We start from the raw sequence: 20,933 nt of genomic DNA, 5'->3' as shown, positions 1-20,933 counted from the left end.
GGGTCGATGAGCTTGTTTTGGAACAGTATTAAGGTCTTTCCTTCAGCAAGTATCAACAAGAGAAAAAACTCTACCGATCTTACTCTATAATTATTACAGGGTAGACTGTTACTGATCACTGTCTTTTTATTTGGTTTGATTTTGTTTAATTGCCTACATGTATCCTGGGTAGGTGAGAGTATTTTCGGACAGTCATGTGCTAGCCCCATGCATTTCAGGGTGATAGGCAGAAAATTTAAACTGTTGGGTGTTTAATTCATGCCTACGTTGTTGGAAATAATCAAACATAAAGTTTCTGGACAGATTTGAGCTGGCAAACAAGTGTTAAAAAACATTGCCTAAACGTTTTGAACAGGTGTTGCTTTAATATGATTCAACGGAATAGCATATAGAAATCTCGAGGACGCATAAATTGTGGTCAACAAGTATTGGTTGGTTGCTTGGCTTGGTATTTGGTAAAGAACCAATGGTCTACCATTTTTCTGTTAAATGGCTTGTCAAATGGTCAAATGCAGGAATAGGTTGCAGGTGTTATCTTCTGTTTGGATTTCCTACCACTTGACAAGTGTGACAAGATCTATGATACTTACAAACATAACTTTTAATTTTCAGCAAATACAAATGATTCAGGATAGTATGATAAATCTTACTGACACTAACATGACCAGCTTATAAGCTTATGGAGTTTTAGTGTCTAGACTATGAATTTCCTGTCTATACGTCTTAGGAACAACAATTTGCTTGCTGAATGACCACTCGTCACTAGCGGGTACATCGGGTGGTCTCCTTTTTCTCATAATGACCCCATTTTTCACATAGTAACAAACTGGTACTTGTGTGGTTTCAATTTCTGAAACCCAGTCTTATGTCTTCTGTGAGGAATAGTTCGTAGGGGTCTATAACTCGCATTAAAATCTCTTGCATGATTATAAACTAGCTGTTACTTTCTGCTCAAATATCGTACAACTGCAGTCAGGAATTGGCTAGTGGTTTCTATTATTCTGTGAAGAAACTAACTTCTCTCTCTCTTTCTCTCTCTCTCTCTCGCTTTCTGCTGAGTGATTAAGTTATTTAGATTATGGAATTTTCCTTATCCATTAGTAGTAAGGGGGGGGGGCACCTTACGTACAATGGGAATTAGCATTAAAATACACCCTGGGTTAATTTACGTACAATGGAAATTTAACATGGAGAAAAATCGTATAGCACTTTACGTACAAGGGGAATTAACATGGCGAAAAATTGTGGGTCAATATACGTACAAGGGGAATTTAACATGGGGAATAGAGTTTGGGCTTGTTTTGGGACAAGGGGATTTTTTTTTTTTAAATTTCTTTTTTAAAAAAAAGAGGTAGGCAATTGAAAAGTCATTCTCTTTTCGAGAAATATGGGGGGCCCTGAAAAGGGCCTTTGGGTTTTTTCTTCTAACACTTCCACTTCTTAAACAACCTTCTTCTCACTTTTGTCACTATTCCTGTCTTCTTTTTCTCCTTTTCGGGCAACCAGTCTGGATGGCCCAAGGCTCTAAACTTTTCCTGGACTTTGATCCAATTTTGATTTAGCCTTTCAAAATCAGCCTGTTTCTTTTTGTTTTCCTGATCTTTTCTTTCTTTATACCATCTCTCTTTAATCTTCTTTACCTCTACCTCCATCACTTTTCTCATCAACTCCTCTCCTTTCCTCAGTCTTTCCTGACCTCTCTCCACATAAGAGCACTCTGTCCCATGTGACATTTTTTCAAGAAAGCACCTGACTTTGCTTGCATTGTCAAGTGCTTCCTTTAGGCTTCCCACTCTGACACATAGGTGGGATTTATCATACCTCTCAATCTTTTTTCCTCCTCTTCAATCATTCCTGCTATCACTTCTTTTGCTATGTTTAGACATTTAGCGTAGTCCAGGTACTCTGCTATCTTCCATTCTTTTTCTAGTCTCTCCACTACATAGATACCATCTATTATCCAGTTGTATATATGTACCAAATTGTTGAACAAGTCACTTGCAACCACCATCTTCGTTTTGTATTATTCCGTAGAATGGTTCGAATGACGAACGTGGTGGGTTCTTATAGTGAAAGCGCGGACGTGATGGAAAACATCCCCTAAAAACGTAAAATTGATCTTACCTAGATCATGACCGAACAACGCGCGGACTTGAAGGAAAACATCCCCCCCTACTTTCTCATTTCATATAATAAAACCCAAACTATACTCTCCACATACGCTAAGAAACAATAAAGAAACCCATAATCTACTATTCACACAAACGTACGCTAGCCGTTACTAACACATACACTCACACTATTAATAAAGAGTTAGTGTTTATATTCACACTACTCTACCTACACACAATGGCAAATGGATCGTTATTTCTTTTCTAGAGTATTGGGTAGCCCTGAAAAGGGCTGTTGGTTTTTTTTGAACTCCAGATGCACCTATCTAATGGTTGCACCTTCCAGGCCTGGCGCCACACACACATCTTTGACTCCAGTCTCTTTTTACTTTTTGTCTTGAGAGTGCAGAGGCGGGATGATTCGCTTCAGCACCCCAATCCTCTGTCTCGGGAATATTGTACGACATCCTCTCTCCTATTTTCTTTTCCCCTTCTTCCCTTTCTCTTCTCTCCCCCTCTTCCTTCTTTATTCTTGCTTCTTCTACGATAGCCTCCGCTGATAGTTCATTTACTATGCGCCTGGCATATTCCAGGTGCATCTGGAGTTCTAGCAGCTTCACAATCCTTGTATTCATTGTCTTGCTGTTAACAGGTCGACGATGGGTAGCCCAACTGACGATTAGTTTTTATTGTATACTGAAAGCGCGGACGTGAAGGAAAACATCCCCCTAAAAACATAAAATTGATCTTACCTAGATCATGACCAAAGAAACAACGCACGGACCTAAAAGAAACACTCACTCACTTTTTTATGCTACCCATCACTATTTTAAAATTTTTTATAAATCACTTCAATAGACTATTCACATACGCAAAGCAATCCAATCTAACCCAAAATATACACCTCAAACACCAAAAAAAAAAGACATTATTTTAATCTACTATCCTCACCAACCTAGTTGAGCAGTTACAAACACAAACACACAAACACACAAACACATACCCTCACATTTTTAAAAAAGAGTTAGTGTTTATATTCACACTACTCTACTTACACACATTGGCAAATGGATCGTTATTTCTTTTCTAGAGTATTGGGGTAGCCCTGAAAAGGGCTGTTTTTTGTTTTTTGTTTGCTATGGCAATCTTTTTTTAGTTTCTAAGAATGCGATGTCCTCTGAGGATAGACTTTCTGGCGATAGGTCTGCTTCTTCGGAAAGAGAAGAAGAACTCTTTGGTGTCGATACGACAATCGACAAAGCCTCTGTCAGCTTCAGGTTGCTGTTGCTGTTGTTGTTGCTGCTGCTGTCTCTGAAGTCTGTACTTCTCTGTCCATTCTTCTTTCTCCCTGTTCACTTCTTCTCTGAAGAGCTCTTCTATGAGGTCTTCAGTGACTTTTAACATTCTCACATTCTCTATTTCTTCTGGCTTCGGTATCAGACTGTGTCTGACCCTATGCAAATTCACGTAGGCTTCGTTGAGCTTAGCTAGTTTGGAGCACATCTTCCTAGGAGGATGAGTCGACAATGGATGGTTAGACTGGAAACAACCCCAGGTTCTTAAAGTCAAAGCGCGGACGTGAAGGAAAACATCCCCCACACGGATTTCGAGTCGCAACGTTCAGTGAGTGTCATGAGAGGGGTAGTAAGAAATGAAAGAGCATCAATCCAACATTCTTATAGCTAAACAAACCACAAAGGCATTTTTTTTTTCAAAACACAATATTGACGTTTGACAAAGTGGGTCGTTTGAGGACTGATGACAGCCACGGTGTTTTCAGGCATGAATCGTTGTCGATACACTAAGGAACACGCTTTGGCAATGGTGCAAGCTTCTTTCAAAGGATCGACCCCTCCGTGTTCCATGAACAGTTCTCGAAATTTTCCACAGCAACGCCGTAAAATGTCCACGTCGGAACGACAATACTTTAGCATTTCTTCTTGAAAGTCGAAAGGGTCCGTGGCATGAGCCTGGTACCAAGCGTAGAAAGCTTCTCGTTGTTCGGTACGCATGTTGTCGGGGTCGTGATAGTGAGCCTCAGGTAAATGGGGTAGAACGGCATGTTGATTGGCTTCCGTACTGAAAAAGTGTGGAAAGTACCCTTTAGCCATTTATGTCATTCCAAACGTTTTAGGCATTCGACTCAAAGGCATGGCCAAATAGCTCATCGAATCTTTAAACTGTACTTTTCCCACTTGCATGAAAATGATTTTGGCTCCGTTCAAAGTCACTTTAGGACGCTCGGTGCCATGTTCCGTATAGTATCTGAGAAGAAACTGTCCATCGTATCCGGAGAAATTGTGAGCCATCACCGTGGCATGACGATGACAATCTCCGTAACGTTCGATGTCCTCTTGGCTCCACGTCTTGTCGATGGGGTCTAAGACCCATCGAGCGAAATCGGCTAGCGTATTCGGTCCCCGAAAGATTTTTTCACGTCCTCCAGGAATCTTGCTGCAGTGAGGGCAATGACTGAAGATAGGTTCTTGAATGCACTTCTCGCACGCTCGATGAGCCACGCAGAAATTAGGAATGTGAATGCCAGTCTCTTGCATGCATTCGAAATCGAAAAAGATGAAATTGCTTTTCTTCTTGTGACCATCCTCTTTCTCTGGTTGGGGTTGGTATTTTTGCACGTAGCATTGGTGTTTCAAGTCCACGATGTGATGACAAATGTGACATTTTTTTTTCCTGAACATACGTGTGCCTTGGTACTATTGGTATGTATGCCTTGTCCACACGTAGGGCACAATCTCAGGAGTTGACAAGCACATTTCTGCTGTGAACCTTGCGTCTTCAGATGTTGTTGGTAACAGGCAGGGCTGACAAACGTGCGCAGACAAGCAGGACAATGCAATGGTTTTTGCCCTTCGCTCAGACAGGGTGGAGAGGCCAAACATCCTCGGCATTTCGATCCACAATGTTTGTAGGAATATCACCTCATTTTTTTCAGAAATATCAAAGCTTTTATGTGTATCTTCCCTGTTCCACCCTTTATTAGTGCTTAGGTATATTCCCTAAAAAACACAAACAATTTGGAACAAAATTAAATTTTGAATTAAGGTTTCTCTCTGTTTATACATTTTTTTTTCAAGTTGTTGGTACATGGCATATGACATCCAAATACTTTCTCAAACTGAGGGGCATTTCTACACATGTCATTGCCTTTGTTAAATTCGGTTTTGTTGGTTAGTCATCGTTACTCTTTAATTCTATTTTTATGATGTATTTCTTTTTTGCTAGAAGATTTAATTTATTTATGTTGTTTAGTCTGTTGCTGCAAAAAAGAAAATGCATGTATCTATAGCAAAGTGTTTAAGTTTGTTCAGTTTCTTATTTCAAGCTCTACAAAAGGTACCAAGTTTGTCTTGCAAGGGGATTGAAACTTTAAGTTACGCGGACGTGAAGGAAAACATACCTTTGTTACTACAATTTGCTGTCTTTGTGTTCGTTCTAATCATGCTTGCCTTATATCTTTTTGTTTTAGGATCATATTTCTTCTGATGTAAATACATACATCAATGGATAGACAGCTTGGGTTATCATCCTTGAGGTTCACTGTACTTTTAGTTTCTTTACTTCATACAAACCCCAAAATCACTAGCTTGAAGGGAAAAAAATAACAAAAAACTGACACCTGGTACTGTACCTAAGAAAAAACAATTCATCACTCATCATAAACGATTTCATTGGCTATACATACTTTCTTACCGCTTTCGCTTCGAATTGACTTCAGTACCTTTTCGCACAGTGACAAGATCGGACGTGTTTTTTGCTTTTTTTTTTATTCTGCGGCTGGTCGCTACACTACTTGTTCTGAATTTACAACCAAACATTGTGTAACAATGTTCGTCCTATCCTCCTAAGACGAACATTGTTGCATTTTCTCCTGAACCCATGTTTTGACTTTAGAATTCAGAGTTAACCATAGGCAGGGTTATATAGTGCAATGTCGCTTGCTTCATTCTTGAAAAAGCCGTGTGATTGTCTTTTTTTCTGAAAAACTGTAAATCTAATGTTAGAAGAAAAAACATTCCGTGACATGTTGCAGTTCCAAAATAGGATAAAGTTAAGATACCAGAATTGTGCAAACTCAAGCTTTTATTTTATCCAAAGATTTACTGATGGAAGAAAAAAAATCGTTCTACAATTTTTTAGAGTGTAAACTTTTGAAAAAAAATAAGATGACAAACGGAACAGTTCGCGCAATTATGGTGACCACTGATCACAATTTTGGAGAGGTATCTTCAAACGGGAACATATTTCATTAGGGTATAAATCAAAACCAGAGAGAGAGAGAGAGAGAGAGAGAGAAAGCATGTATTCCTACTTTAAAAATATCACGACACGTACGTTTGTTTTTTTACGGTATATTTTCCTTATGAAAGTTTCAAAGAAACACTCATTCCACTTACATAAGATAAGATAAGAATTCTTTATTTCAGACTACATAGTCTATACATCTAAATTAAAATACAGATATAAAGTAAAATCACTGAAAACATAAAAGAACATATAGAACATAAGAATCACATCCATTGAAAAAATACACCCTTTAAAAAATATCACAAGAGTGAACTGAAGACGCATGTGATTAAAGAGTGACCACAGAAAAGTACATCCAAACAAGTCGTGATATATTTCGTAACATGACTAACATAATTTCCATGAGTCGCCCATGGCGTGATCATTTGTGTGTTAGTTTTATTGTTTGTGAAGTGACTAATGGTCAGGTACAGAAAAACGCGTCTGATCATCTCGCGGTGCGAATAACAAGTGAAACCAATTTGAAGCTAAGGCGGTGGAAAATATCGACTGACCAATGAAGTCACTTACAATGTGTAACACATTGTTTGGTTGTAAATTCCGGGCAAGTAGAGTAACGGCCAGCCGCAGAATAAAAAAAAAAACACGTCCGACCTTGTCACTGTGCGAAACGGTACTGAAGTCAATTCGGAGCGAAAGCGGTAAGAAAATAAGTATAGCCAATGAAATCGTTTATGATGAGTGATGCATTGTTTTTTTCTTAGGTAGTGTGGCAAAATAATGCCAACGCAAGAGCGTTGTTACCATTGCAGTGCAGACAGATTGGAGAGAGTAAACGTACAAACCCTTTGTTGCGTATTGTACCATTTCTTCTTGCCAGATCAAATACTAAACGGCCACAGTACTGGTTCGCGTTTTGAAACTGACAAACATTTTTAATCTTACTCAAACATTTTGACAAGCACACTCACATGAATAGAGACAGAAGTGTAAAATATCGGTTGGCCCAATGAAGTCACTTACAATGCGTAACAAAATGTTTGGTTGTAAATTCAGAGCAAGTAGTGTAGCGACCAGCCGCAGAATAAAAAAAAAAAAGCAAAAAACACGTCCGATCTTGTCACTGTGCGAAAAGGTACTGAAGTCAATTCGAAGCGAAAGCGGTAAGAAAATATGTATAGCCAATGAAATCGTTTATGATGAGTGATGAATTGTTTTTTCTTAGGTAGTGTGGCAAAATAATGTCAACGCAAGAGCGTTGTTACCATTGCAGTGCAGACAGATTGGAGTGTAAATGTACAATCCCTTTGTTGCGTATTGTACCATTTCTTCTTGCCACATGGAAATATTAAACGGCCACAGTACTGGTTCGAGTTTTGAAACTGACAAACATTTTTAATCTTACTCAAACATTTTGTCAAGCACACTCACATCAACAGAGACAGATGTGTTAAAGTACCAGGTGTCAGTTTTTTGTTATTTTTTTCCGTTCAAGCTAGTGATTTTGGGGTTTGTATGAAGTAAAGAAACTAAAAGTACAGTGAACCTCAAGGATGATAACCCAAGCTGTCTATCCATTGATGTATTTATTTACATCAGAAGAAATATGATCCTAAAACAAAAAGATATAAGGCAAGCATGATTAGAACGAACACAAAGACAGCAAATTGTAGTAACAAAGGTATATTTTCCTTCACGTCCGCGTAACTTAAAGTTTCAATCCCCTTGCAAGACAAACTTGGTACCTTTTGTAGAGCTTGAAATAAGAAACTGAACAAACTTAAACACTTTGCTATAGATACATGCGTTTTCTTTTTTGCAGCAACAGACTAAACAACATAAATAAATTAAATCTTCTAGCAAAAAAGAAATACATCATAAAAATAGAATTAAAGAGTAACGATGACTAACCAACAAAACCGAATTTAACAAAGGCAATGACATGTGCCTCTCAGTTTGAGAAAGTATTTGGATGTCATATGCCATGTACCAACAACTTGAAAAAAAATGTATAAACAGAGAGAAACCTTAATTCAAAATTTAATTTTGTTCCAAATTGTTTGTGTTTTTTAGGGAATATACCTAAGCACTAATAAAGGGTGGAACAGGGAAGATACACATAAAAGCTTTGATATTTCTGAAAAAAATGAGGTGATATTCCTACAGTTCTTAACCAGCTATATATGCTGGGACGGGTCTGTTGGATATCCACAAATAAAGAAGTACAGATTCTGGTCACGTTGCAAGTGTGTGGGTGTTTTGGAAAATGGTAAAACTTGGATACACTATTTTCTCGTGACACTTATAAAGTGAAGAGTCTGTACAACTGTCAGAAGCCAAAGTCATATAACTTTTGTACGGTTTGTAAAGATTTCCACTTTAGAAAATGTGAAGTATCACAAGTTATTATCACAAACAGAAATGGAACATAGGGGCTTGACAGTTGTTGTTTAGACACCTCCGCTCAACTTCACAACTTACTTGCTCTGTCTCATATTTTGATCTTAAGGAAAGATCATCTTTGTGCAGCAACAGTGGTAACAGCAGGAGGAGACGCCGTCACTGCTGTCGAAAAAGGGTAGTTCTTTTAAAAATGCGTTTAGTATATTTTTTAAAAATATCAGATGAAGAAACGTGTGTTAAAACAGGGTTGGTAGAATGTATTCAGCGACAAAGTAGAAGTGACTGAGAGAAGGAGACAACGTTGTCGAGTGGCGTAGTTTTCTGAAGTACGTACGTGTCCCAGCGACACAGTGCCGGCGTCTCTAGCTCTCTTGAAGACACCAACTGTCTGGGTTTTTTTCTTGCAACTTTTTTCTTTCGTGGTAGGGTTTGAATCGAAGGGTCATCAAGATGCATGAGGTGTTTAAGACGCACCGCTGTCGTTGGGCTCCTATATGCTTGGCTTTCACTTGCTCTTGTGAAATATACAAAGTCATTGTGACAACAAGAGGTAGAGAGGGTATATATGGAGAGAATGAACTTGGTTAAATCATTTCTGAATCAGCAATCGAGATGAAACGATCGCACGATTTCAGTGAGAGAGAAGAAGAACGTAAGAGGCAGCGAAGTGACGTATCGCCTCACACACGAAAAGAAGTGTTCGCTCAAAACGAAGACATGAGCAAACCTGAACCAACACCTTCCACGTCTGCGACCAGACATAGAGAGCCCACTCCAAACCAAAGTCCACCAGTTAACCCTGAAAAGTACTATCACATTCGAGAGACGGAAAAGCGACCCTCTAGAAAATTTAGAACCACGACTTACACCTACACGGTGAAGTTTAAAGATTTCAAGTCCGACGTACCATTGGAGAAAGCAGATGGTTCATCACCGAGATGTGGGATTCTTTGCTCACCGCACTAAAGCGACAATGTCAACCCAAAGAAGACGATTTCTTGACACTATCCATAGATCACGACAGCTTGAAATCCCCTGTTTGGATCGAGTTTAGCAGACCCGCAGAACTAACCCCTTCCAAAGTAATGGACAAGATTCAACACGTACAACAATCTAATGATCAGTTTGACATCACCGATGGTAAAGCCACACTGAAAATGGCCCACGTCTCTCCTCCTCAAGGGACTGGACGCAAAAAGGTCTTATTGGTGGACGACCTTTGCAACACCAAAACAAGTCTCGTCCGAATTAACAACCCTCAAGACCAGATGTGGTTAGCCCGTGCCATCGTGGTGGGACGAACCTATGCCAACAAGAACGACACGGTAGAATGGAAAAGAACCTGGAAAACTATTCAACGATCCGATCGAGCCAAACAACGAAATGAAGCAGAACTCCTGTTACAACAAGACGGACTGTCCAAAGACACACTCTGTGGCATTCCTGAGATGCAAAAATTGCAAGATGCCCTAGCTCCACGATACACCTTGAAAGTGCACCCTCAAGAAGTGCGCGGACCTCTGTTGTTTCGAGGCCAAGACTTTAAGGACGGAAAATACATTCATGTCTATTATCACGATGAACATTTCGATACCATTACCGCCATCCCCGGATTCCTGGGATACAGATATTACTGTGAGAAATGTGACCGTGGTTATAATAATCGAGAACAACACAAACATTGTGGATCGAAATGCCGAGGATATTTGGCCTCTCCACCCTGTCTGAGCGAAGGGCAAAAACCACTGCATTGTCCTGCTTGTCTGCGCACGTTTGTCAGCCCTGCCTGTTACCAACAACATCTGAAGACGCAAGGTTCACAGCAGAAATGTGCTTGTCAACTCCTGAGATTGTGCCCTACGTGTGGACAAGGCATACATACCAATAGTACCAAGGCACACGTATGTTCAGGAAAAAAAAATGTCACATTTGTCATCACATCGTGGACTTGAAACACCAATGCTACGTGCAAAAATACCAACCCCAACCAGAGAAAGAGGATGGTCACAAGAAGAAAAGCAATTTCATCTTTTTCGATTTCGAATGCATGCAAGAGACTGGCATTCACATTCCTAATTTCTGCGTGGCTCATCGAGCGTGCGAGAAGTGCATTCAAGAACCTATCTTCAGTCATTGCCCTCACTGCAGCAAGATTCTTGGAGGACGTGAAAAAATCTTTCGGGGACCGAATACGCTAGCCGATTTCGCTCGATGGGTCTTAGACCCCATCGACAAGACGTGGAGCCAAGAGGACATCGAACGTTACGGAGATTGTCATCGTCATGCCACGGTGATGGCTCACAATTTCTCCGGATACGATGGACAGTTTCTTCTCAGATACTATACGGAACATGGCACCGAGCGTCCTAAAGTGACTTTGAACGGAGCCAAAATCATTTTCATGCAAGTGGGAAAAGTACAGTTTAAAGATTCGATGAGCTATTTGGCCATGCCTTTGAGTCGAATGCCTAAAACGTTTGGAATGACATAAATGGCTAAAGGGTACTTTCCACACTTTTTCAATACGGAAGCCAATCAACATGCCGTTCTACCCCATTTACCTGAGGCTCACTATCACGACCCCGACAACATGCGTACCGAACAACGAGAAGCTTTCTACGCTTGGTACCAGGCTCACGCCACGGACCCTTTCGACTTTCAGGAAGAAATGCTAAAGTATTGTCGTTCCGACGTGGACATTTTACGGCGTTGCTGTGGAAAATTTCGAGAACTGTTCATGGAACACGGAGGGGTCGATCCTTTAAAAGAAGCTTGCACCATTGCCAAAGCGTGTTCCTTAGTGTATCGACAACGATTCATGCCTGAAAACACCGTGGCTGTCATCAGTCCTCAAACGACCCACTTTGTCAAACGTCAATACTCGGTCAAAGCCCTACGTTGGTTACATTACTTGTGCGACAAGGAAAACAAATGGATTCAGCATGCCCGCAACGGAGGGGGTGAAAAGACCATCGGAACGTATTCGGTCGATGGCTGGGACTTAGAAAACCCCAAGATCGTGTACGAGTTTAACGGTTGCTTATTTCACGGATGTCCCGTCTGTTACCCTGACCGTGGCACTAAAAATCAGTTTTTGCAACGAACCATGGAAGACTTGTACCAGGACACTTGTCAGCGGCGCCTAAAGTTGGAACAGGAAGGATACCAAGTGGTGGAAATATGGGAACACGAGTACGATCACCGTATGAAAACCGATCCCGAGTTTAAACGCCTCGTGGAAAGTTACCAGTTCATGGACCCGCTGAACCCGAGGGATAGTTTGTACGGAGGAAGGACCAATGCCACCTGTTTGCTGTACCAAGCCGACGAAGAGAAAGGAGAAGAAATCAAATACTTGGACGTATGTTCGCTGTATCCCTACGTGTGCAAATATTGTCGCTTTCCTGTAGGGCACCCGCAATTGTTAACGGAACACATCGACCCGAAAAACATTCGACAATACGAAGACTTGATCAAGTGTAAAGTTTTGCCTCCCACGAACCTATACCATCCCGTCTTACCTCACCATTGTCAAGGCAAACTGATGTTTCCATTGTGCCGTACTTGTGTCGAAACGTGCAACCAAGACCAACCTTGTCAGCACACCCAGGAAGAACGTGCCTTGACGGGAACCTGGGTCAGCGTAGAATTGTTCAAAGCTCTCCACATGGGATACCAACTGTTAGAAGTGTACGAAATTTGCCACTTTCCCAAGACACAACAATACCACAAGGGTGATCCCAGTCAGAAAGGCATTTTCGCTGACTACATGGATGCCTTTTTGAAACTGAAACAAGAAGCCAGCGGCTATCCTTCCTGGTGTCACACTCCCGAAGACCAAATACAATTCAAAGAGAAATACTACGCACAAGAAGGCATCTCTTTAGACCACATCGAAAAAAAACGAAGGCAGGCGATCGTTTGCCAAAGTGATGTTAAATTGCTTGTGGGGTAAAATGGCACAACGACCGTGTTTACCCAAGACGGAATATTTGACAGAACCTTCCCGCTACTTCCAGATGATTGACGACAAAACCAAATACATGAAACACGTGGACGTCGTTCGAGAGAATTTGATCTTGGTCAATTACGAAGAAGATCTGGACTTTGTACAAGACGACCCTTTTGGAAATGTCATCATTGCGGCTTACGTGACAGCTCATGCTCGCTTAAAATTGTACGAAGCTTTAGAACTGTTAGGGGATCGCGTCCTGTACTTTGACACGGACAGTTGCATCTACATCGATCGACCGGGTCAGCAACACCCTAACATCGAAGAAAACCGTTTAGGAGCCTGGACAGACGAACACCCCGACGACAAGATTCTAAGTTTCGCGAGTGGCGGTCCTAAAAATTACGGCTACCAATACCGGGACAAACAAGGAGAAGTGCACACGGAGTGCAAAGTGAAAGGACTGACTCTGAATTATCGTACCAGTCGAGTGGTCAACTTTGGGGTATTGAAAGAAGCCTTGCAATCGGGAGAGGATGGAAACTTTAAAGTGACCACTCAGCAACCGAACAAGATTGTACGTTTACCCACTCACCACATCGTCAGTCGACCCCTGGAGAAAATCTATCAAATCGTGTACCAGAAGCGAGTGAGACTTCCCAATCACTTTACGTTGCCGTACGGTCACATCGATATTGGTCAGCATATAAAAAGGGACAACGTCCAAGACCAATAGTTCATTGTCACTACCAAGACCAATCGACAAAAATGAATCCTTTCAAACAGCAAGTATAGAGCGTAAGACTCAAGTCCAACGAGAAACTCGAGTGTGATTCTATGCCTCACGATCACATCACCAATGCAATACCACATCTTAGTTGTTATGTACTAATGCCATGACAAACTACGTGCAACCAGTGAAACTTCCAGACCACAAAACTTTACCTTATGGACATGCTGATATCACCCAGTATAAAAAGGGACGACTTCCAAGAACAACACTTCATTGCGAGGACAAGCGACGAGAAAGATGAATAACTCTACGCAGAAGAAAAAAGAGAAGGAACAAACATCATTGACCTCTTTCACCACCATACCGTCACAGCAAAGTGCGTTCAAGAAGGGAAAGGATTCAATAGACCTAAAGGAGTATTTTAGCATCCAAATGACCCAGACAGCGACCTCGAGAAAATTTAGAACGACAACTTACACCTAGATGGTGAAATTTAAAGACTTCGCGTCTGACGTTCCAGCCGAGGAAGTATCAGGTTTCATTACGGATCTACTTGACTCACTGTTAGAGGAACTCAAATGTCATTGCCAAGTCAAAGATGAAGGTCGTTTGAGCCTATCTATGTATCACGACAGTTTGAACTCGCCTGTATGTCTCGGATTTAGCACACCTGCAGAAATAACTTCTTCCAAACTTTTGAGGGCTATTGAAGACGTGCGGTCGGTGAGAGAAAAATTTGACATCACCGATGGAAGAGTGACTATTCATATGGCATATATTGTACCTCCATGGGAAGAAAACGATCACTGCTCTTGATCTGCTTACCGATAAGTGTACCTAGCACGATGGACGAAACAGCAGATTTACGTCTGACAGGGAATACGAGATCGGAAACATCTATGCTGGGACACAAGTGGTAGCTGACCAGATTTTAAACAACGTGTGTAACGGATAGAGAGACAAACACGAACTTTCTCTTATTTGATTGTTTGTTACTTGTTTTGTTTTAACTTTTTCTTATAAACGAACATTTAATGTAAATTCGTTGCATATGAAGTGATTTTAGAAAGGAGTGAACGTTAATTTTAAACATTAGTTTACTAGAGTCAATAACTAAACAACTCGTAAATATGTTTCTTTTATGTTCAAATGTTTATGTATTTAATGGATAGTGCTTAGACCAAAGCACAGGCCAGAGAGCCCATGTATATATGTACTTGAATAAATGTTTTGAACCCATACAACAGACTTTTCTTTATCGAGTCTCTATTCTATCTGTGAGTCTTTCTTTAGAATATTTCTGTCCTCTTTTCTGTGTGTTTCAATGTGTATTTGTTTGTTTCTGTATGTCTATGTTTGTCCCTATCAACCCTTTGTCCCTACAAATACATTTCACCCTATAAAAGGTTTTGACCCTATAAACCTATGACGTTACCAATGTTTAATTCCCACTGATCCCCAGGTGACATTCCCATGTTCAATTTCCATGTTCAATTCCCCTTGTTGCTAGAGTGACCCAGGGTTTTTCTCCATGTTAAATTTCCCTTGTCGCTAGAGTGGCCCAAGGGGTTTTGTAATGCTAATTCCCATTGTCGCTAGGGTGGCCCCATATACTACTTCCATTGTTCCAAGGCACATATATTAGAGATATCTGCAAAATTTAAAATTTCATCTCGGGTTCATAAATATAATAGTTTTGTGATGGTCAAAGCATCAGAAATAACAAATTAACGAATAAAATATAATCATTTTTATGGTCTTTTGCTCATAGTAAGCGCAAACAACTGTTTTATTGCCCGCAAAAAAAATTCTCCAAAAAGTGAGCATACAGTGTATATATTCAATACAGATTCAGTAATGGAATATTTCTTGGGAATAATTCTTGAAAATGTCACTAGGGAATATAACCAGACTGTGTTTGAGGCATAATTTGAAAATATATGTGGTATACAAAAGGAAATCTGTCTCGGCCAATCAAGAATTTACAGTTTTGATTCCTCAGAGTTTGCAATTATGAGTGTATGACCAATTCAAAACACAAATTGTGTGAAAAGCTTGTCTTTGTTCATGTTTTATTCATGGGAACGTGAAAACAAAAGGGATTGGCAAATAAGTCTATAAGAATAAAGTAAAGAAACAATCCAGGTATTTCTTCCTTATATCTGCCTGTATGACAATTTTTGTTTTAGACTAATTCATCTAACAATATTGTTTTTATAAATGCCGGGTTACCTTAAATATATATTTTTCTCTAATATTTCTTATAAAAAGTTAAACTCAGGACAGTATATAGTTTTTATTTATATATTTTGCTTTATTGCAAAGTTGTATTGTGATGATATTTTTGTGTCATGACAATATTAACTCATATATTAAACAAGATAAAATAATGATAAAATCCCAAACAAATGAACATGTTTGGGGGGGGGGGATATCTGAATAGCCTTAAAACTTTAAAAGTTTTTTAAAACATGTGATGGGGAGTCTTACTCTTCTAACAAAAATCAATCGCATCTGTAGAAGATATATGTAACTATTTGTATTAATCTTTTTAACTACTACATTAATTTCATATCTAATTGTATCAAGCGAATTTGGTACTGCATTGTAGCAGAAATAATAAAAATAAATTGAGCTGGTTACTGGTAGCGGTAGCAACGTTATTTATATTCAATATATGATATTGTTATAATTGCTACCAAAAGAGTCTAATGTTTTATCAGTGAGGTACCATACAATCAATCATCTTATCTGTACTAAAAATACCTCTTCATATGTGGATGAATATGATTTTAAATATTCAAAAAATGTAGTTTCCATTTGATATATGTGGAAATAAAGCATCACATAACCGTATGGAAACGTTCTTTATGGAAACGTTTAGATAAAGAAAATATATTTCATACTGTTAGAATTTATTTTCTTATATAATGAAGTAAGTTCATATTTTTGTAGCATATAGCTATGCTACAGTGTATGCTTTGTATGTGATATCCCTGTTTCAAGTCATTTGCCTCTCGCAATTGTATTGGAATTGGAGATTTAAAATGAAATTGGACATATGAAATACTTGTCACAGACGACTATATTTGCTGGCTTTTGCATAATCATCCATGCCATACACATATAAGAATTCGGTATAATTTGAATTTACCTTACTTCATATATATATATAATTAAACTGCCACTGTAAACTGCAGGTTAAATGTAAAAATTATTTTCATAGTTATGAGAGAATAAACATAATCTTTATCTCTGTAATGTACTCCCTCCCTCCCTCCCTCTCTCTCTCTCTCTCTCTCTCTCTCTCTCTCTCTCTCTCGTGAATAAACAAGAAAGAGAAACTATGACCTTGATGTGTAGCTATCTGCAATTTGCTCAAACCATATGAGGTCTTTACTGAAACAAAAAGAATTTGCACTGCACACTAAAGTAATAAGCATGTTCTAAATGAGAATATATAAACAAATTAGGACCTTAAACTTGCTTATAAGCGGCTACCCTATTCTGCCACCGTGCGGTAACGGTAAATTACACCCACAAAATGTCCAAATAAAAATAGGGTGGGAAGGGTCAGCGGAAATGTTACATTGTGTAAAAACATCTAATTGCATACAGTTTGATACATTTAATTTGTTTCGTGCTTCTTGCAGGCCACATCTCTTCCGAATGTTAATAATCTGAGAAATCAGATGACTGTAATGCGTAAATATAATTTGAATGATATTTTAAATAAGACGCCCAAACATGCCGTAAAGTGGTATAACTTCTTGTTGCTAGGGTCAGGGGGAGTAGTCGTATTGTAAGTAACTGACGTGTCACAGAGCCATCTGTTGTCATAATGAGGCATTATTTTATGCTAACTTCCGTGATACTAATTTGCAACGTGCTTGTTGCTACATTATAATCATGAGTTTAGAAGAAGTCTGTGTAATTTGTGAGATAGGAAGTTTATAAATAAAATATTAAAGCTTTTAATAACTGACATAGCATTATTATGAATGTAGCACTTGCAAGCAGCCATTGGCAATAATGCAGAGGAAAGTAGCACTTGCAAACTGCCACGTATAATTTGCATCAATGAAGAGTACGATATACATGGATTGAATTATGAAAGTAGCACTTGCAAGCAGCCATTGACAATAAAGCACCAAGGAAGATTAGAAAATACATGTATAGAATTATGGCCGAAATCCCCCTCCATAGTGCTATCATTACACAATTTCACCCATTGTTGGGAGACTCGTGGGAGCTGGAGCGTTTTATTCCATCCCTTTTGGATCCATTGGACCTGTATCACTGCCCTCAATGCAGAATGCAATGCAAAAACAAATGAAAGAAGACTCAGGCTCTTGGAGTTTGCTGCCTACAAAACTCTTGTGCTAGCCAACATGTTCGGCCCTCACAAAGCATCTAGAAGACGGACCTGGCACAGTCCAGATGGACAACATCACAACCAGATTTACTACACCATGGTGAAAACACGATTCTGCAGAGGACTGAATATCGCCAGAACACGAAGTTTTCCAGGAGCAGATATTGGAAGTGACCATGATTTATTACTGACAATGTTTCGTCTCCACCTGAAAATGATCAAAAAGCCTAACCAACCAAGAATCAGAGTTGACCTTGAAAGATTGAAAGATCCTAAAGTCGCAGAAGCCTTTCAAGCAATGATAGGTGGTAAATTTGCACCTTTGATAACCCTAGGCAGCCGAGACACAGAAGTCGAGTCCTTAACAACCACACTTAAAACAGCTTTGACTATCACAGCTAGCGAGATCATTGGCATATATCGTGGAACAAAGAAACCTTGGGTCACAACAGATGTCCTTGAACTATGCAACAAAAGAAGAGAACTCACAATGGGAAAAAGATATCATAAAAGAGCTACCAAATACACAGAGATAAACAACATGATCATAAAAAAGCATAATAAAGGCAAAGGAATCCTGGATAGAAAGACAGAACTGCAAAATCAAAGACAGTCTGAGTAGAAATGACAGCAAAATAGTATATCAACTGGTGAAAGATCGCATAACCCATAAACAAGTGAAAACTACCACCATCCAAGACAAATCAGGAAAGTGCCTCACAGAAGATCAAGAGATCCTCAAGCGATGGACAGAATACTGCTCAGAATTGTACAATCATAAGACCCAAGGAGATCCAGCAATACTAAATTGCCCTCAGGCAGAATAAATTGATGACAACCCCATTCTTCATGAAGAAGTAGAAATTGCTTTAGGTCACTAAAGAAAGGAAAATCAGCTGGCGTTGTCAACATCCCAGCAGGGCTCATTCTAGCAGGAGGAGAAGAGATGGTCACAGAGATGGTCATATTCCTGACAACAACATGCAACAACATATGGCAGACAGGAGAATGGCCTACCACATGGTCTCAGTCATTGGGCATCGTGCTCCCCATGAAAGGAAACCTACAGCTATGCCAAAACTACAGAACCATCAGTCTGATCAGTCACCCAAACAAAGTCATGCTGAAGATAATTCTCAACAGACTAAAGCCTCAAGCAGAAAAACTTATTGCTGAAAAGCAGGCAGGCTTCCGAGCAGGAAGGAGCATCACAGAACAAATATTCAATCTCAGACGCCTTTGCGATAAATACCTTCAGCATCAACATAATCTATACCACGTCTTTATAGATTTCAGTAAGGCCTTTGATAGGGTCTGGGTGTGGCTTTATGGGCAACTATGACGAAGTACAACACTCAAACCTGGTGCAGGTTGTTGAGCACCTCTATGACAAAGCCTCCAGTGCTGTCCTCATCAATGGCAGCAAAGGAGATTGGTTTCGAACAACAGTTGGGTTCAGACATGGATGTATACTGTCACCTATACTCTTCAATATTTTTCTGGAAATTATCTTAAAGGATGCCGTGCATGACCACAAGGGCACTGTGAACATCGTAGGAAGAACAATCACCAACCGACGATAGAGGTTCCTTAACCTCCTTCTCCATCATTATATGTGTATGATAATTTCAGAAAGAAGCAACAGGAAGAATTTTATAGTTTTTTGCAATGCCAGAAAGAAGAGGAACAATTATTTATTCAACAATACCAAGAAAGAGGATAAACAAAAACAAGAAGAAAAAGATAAGAAGAACACTTTGAACTGTGAACATGAGAAAGAGAAAGAGTGTTTGAACAAAACTGCGAATCCATTACGAGACACTGGAGTTAAAATACCTAAAAATAACGTACCAGGCTTTTTCTTTTTTTTTAAACTCAGCTCAAGAGAAGGGAACTTCACGATCCAAGACTTCTAAACCGTATATGACTTCGTCAGCTCTCACCGCCACTGAAACGCCTGCAGCAACTACTACTACCAAATCATCATCATCAGCAGCAGCAATAGGGACTTCGCTGTTGAAAAGGATTGGGACAGTCAAAGCTGATGATGTAACGTCTGTAAGAGTTTTATTTTTTATAATAACAAAACGCCAACGGTCATTCTCAGGACGACCTATATCTCTCAGAAAAGAGATAATACTCAAGAATGCCTGATGAATTGTTTGTGGAGTCCCTCCATGATACAATGTGTGCGTGTGTGACTGTATTTAAATATAATGTCCATACTTAAAGGAAAACGTCACACCAAAACAAAAACTATTAAGACAGAGAGACACTTACGTTTCTTTTTCCTTTGTATGTTCTCTTTAAATAGGAGTCGCAATAACACATCGAAATGTTATTTTCCTTTTTATTTTCTTTCTTTCACTGTCTGATTTTTAAAACATTCTTTACTGGCATGGGTTCGTCCTCTTCACATTTTTCTACTTGTCCAGTCTTCTTGAAGGTCATGACGGGTTTCGGTACTTCTTCTGGTTCTGATTTTAAATGCGCCACATACTTCTGCTTGTTCTCTTTTTTTCGGGGGGGGGGGGGGGAGGCACTCGCAAGACCTATGCCATTTTTCCTTACAATGATAACATGTGTATTTACCTTTGTCTCTCTTTTTTCCTGTCTTTTCGTTCTTTTACCCTGTTCACCCATATACACAGCAAGTGTCTTAACTTTTACTGCGAGGGGATTAGTCCATAGTGTTAAAGGAACTTTACATTCGAATGCCTTTCTGCAAATCTATCATGAGAAGGACGATCTATTTTACTGTTCAGTCATCCATATCGCCTCATATGCTAATTGAAATGGAATCACGAGTACATGACCCTGCTTTTGAAGATGATAGCAGCAAGCCTGAGTCAATATCAACTTCCTGTACCAAAAGACCAAGACATAAAGTTTTTCGGTAGCTTTCGAAGATTATTTTCATATTCGAAAGACCCATAAAGTGACTTCAAATTTTTTTCGAAAGATTGCTTATACCTACACCGTGACATTTAAAGAGTTCAAGTCTGAAGTGTCACTAGAGAAAGAAGCGGGTTACACTACAGATTTACGTGATTAATTATTAGAAATATTCCAATAACAAAGAAAAGCTAACGA

General features: G+C 39.5%; 1 protein-coding gene across 1 annotated transcript; it reads left to right on the top strand.

The window, feature by feature from the left end:
- The first annotated feature begins 17,856 nt into the window (after window positions 1–17,856).
- LOC149797446 (uncharacterized) lies at window positions 17,857–18,462 on the top strand. The gene has a single exon (XM_089960758.1). It carries the CDS (start codon window positions 17,857–17,859, stop codon window positions 18,460–18,462), a length of 606 nt encoding a protein of 201 aa, XP_089816884.1.
- Window positions 18,463–20,933: the final 2,471 nt, after the last annotated feature.

This window comes from Sinohyriopsis cumingii, chromosome 6, assembly GCF_028554795.1.
Source record: "Sinohyriopsis cumingii isolate HCF-2022 chromosome 6, ASM2855479v2, whole genome shotgun sequence".
NCBI lineage: Eukaryota > Metazoa > Mollusca > Bivalvia > Unionida > Unionidae > Sinohyriopsis > Sinohyriopsis cumingii.
The sequence above is the reverse complement of the archived record's forward strand: the minus strand, read 5'-3'. Positions and strand labels throughout refer to the sequence as shown.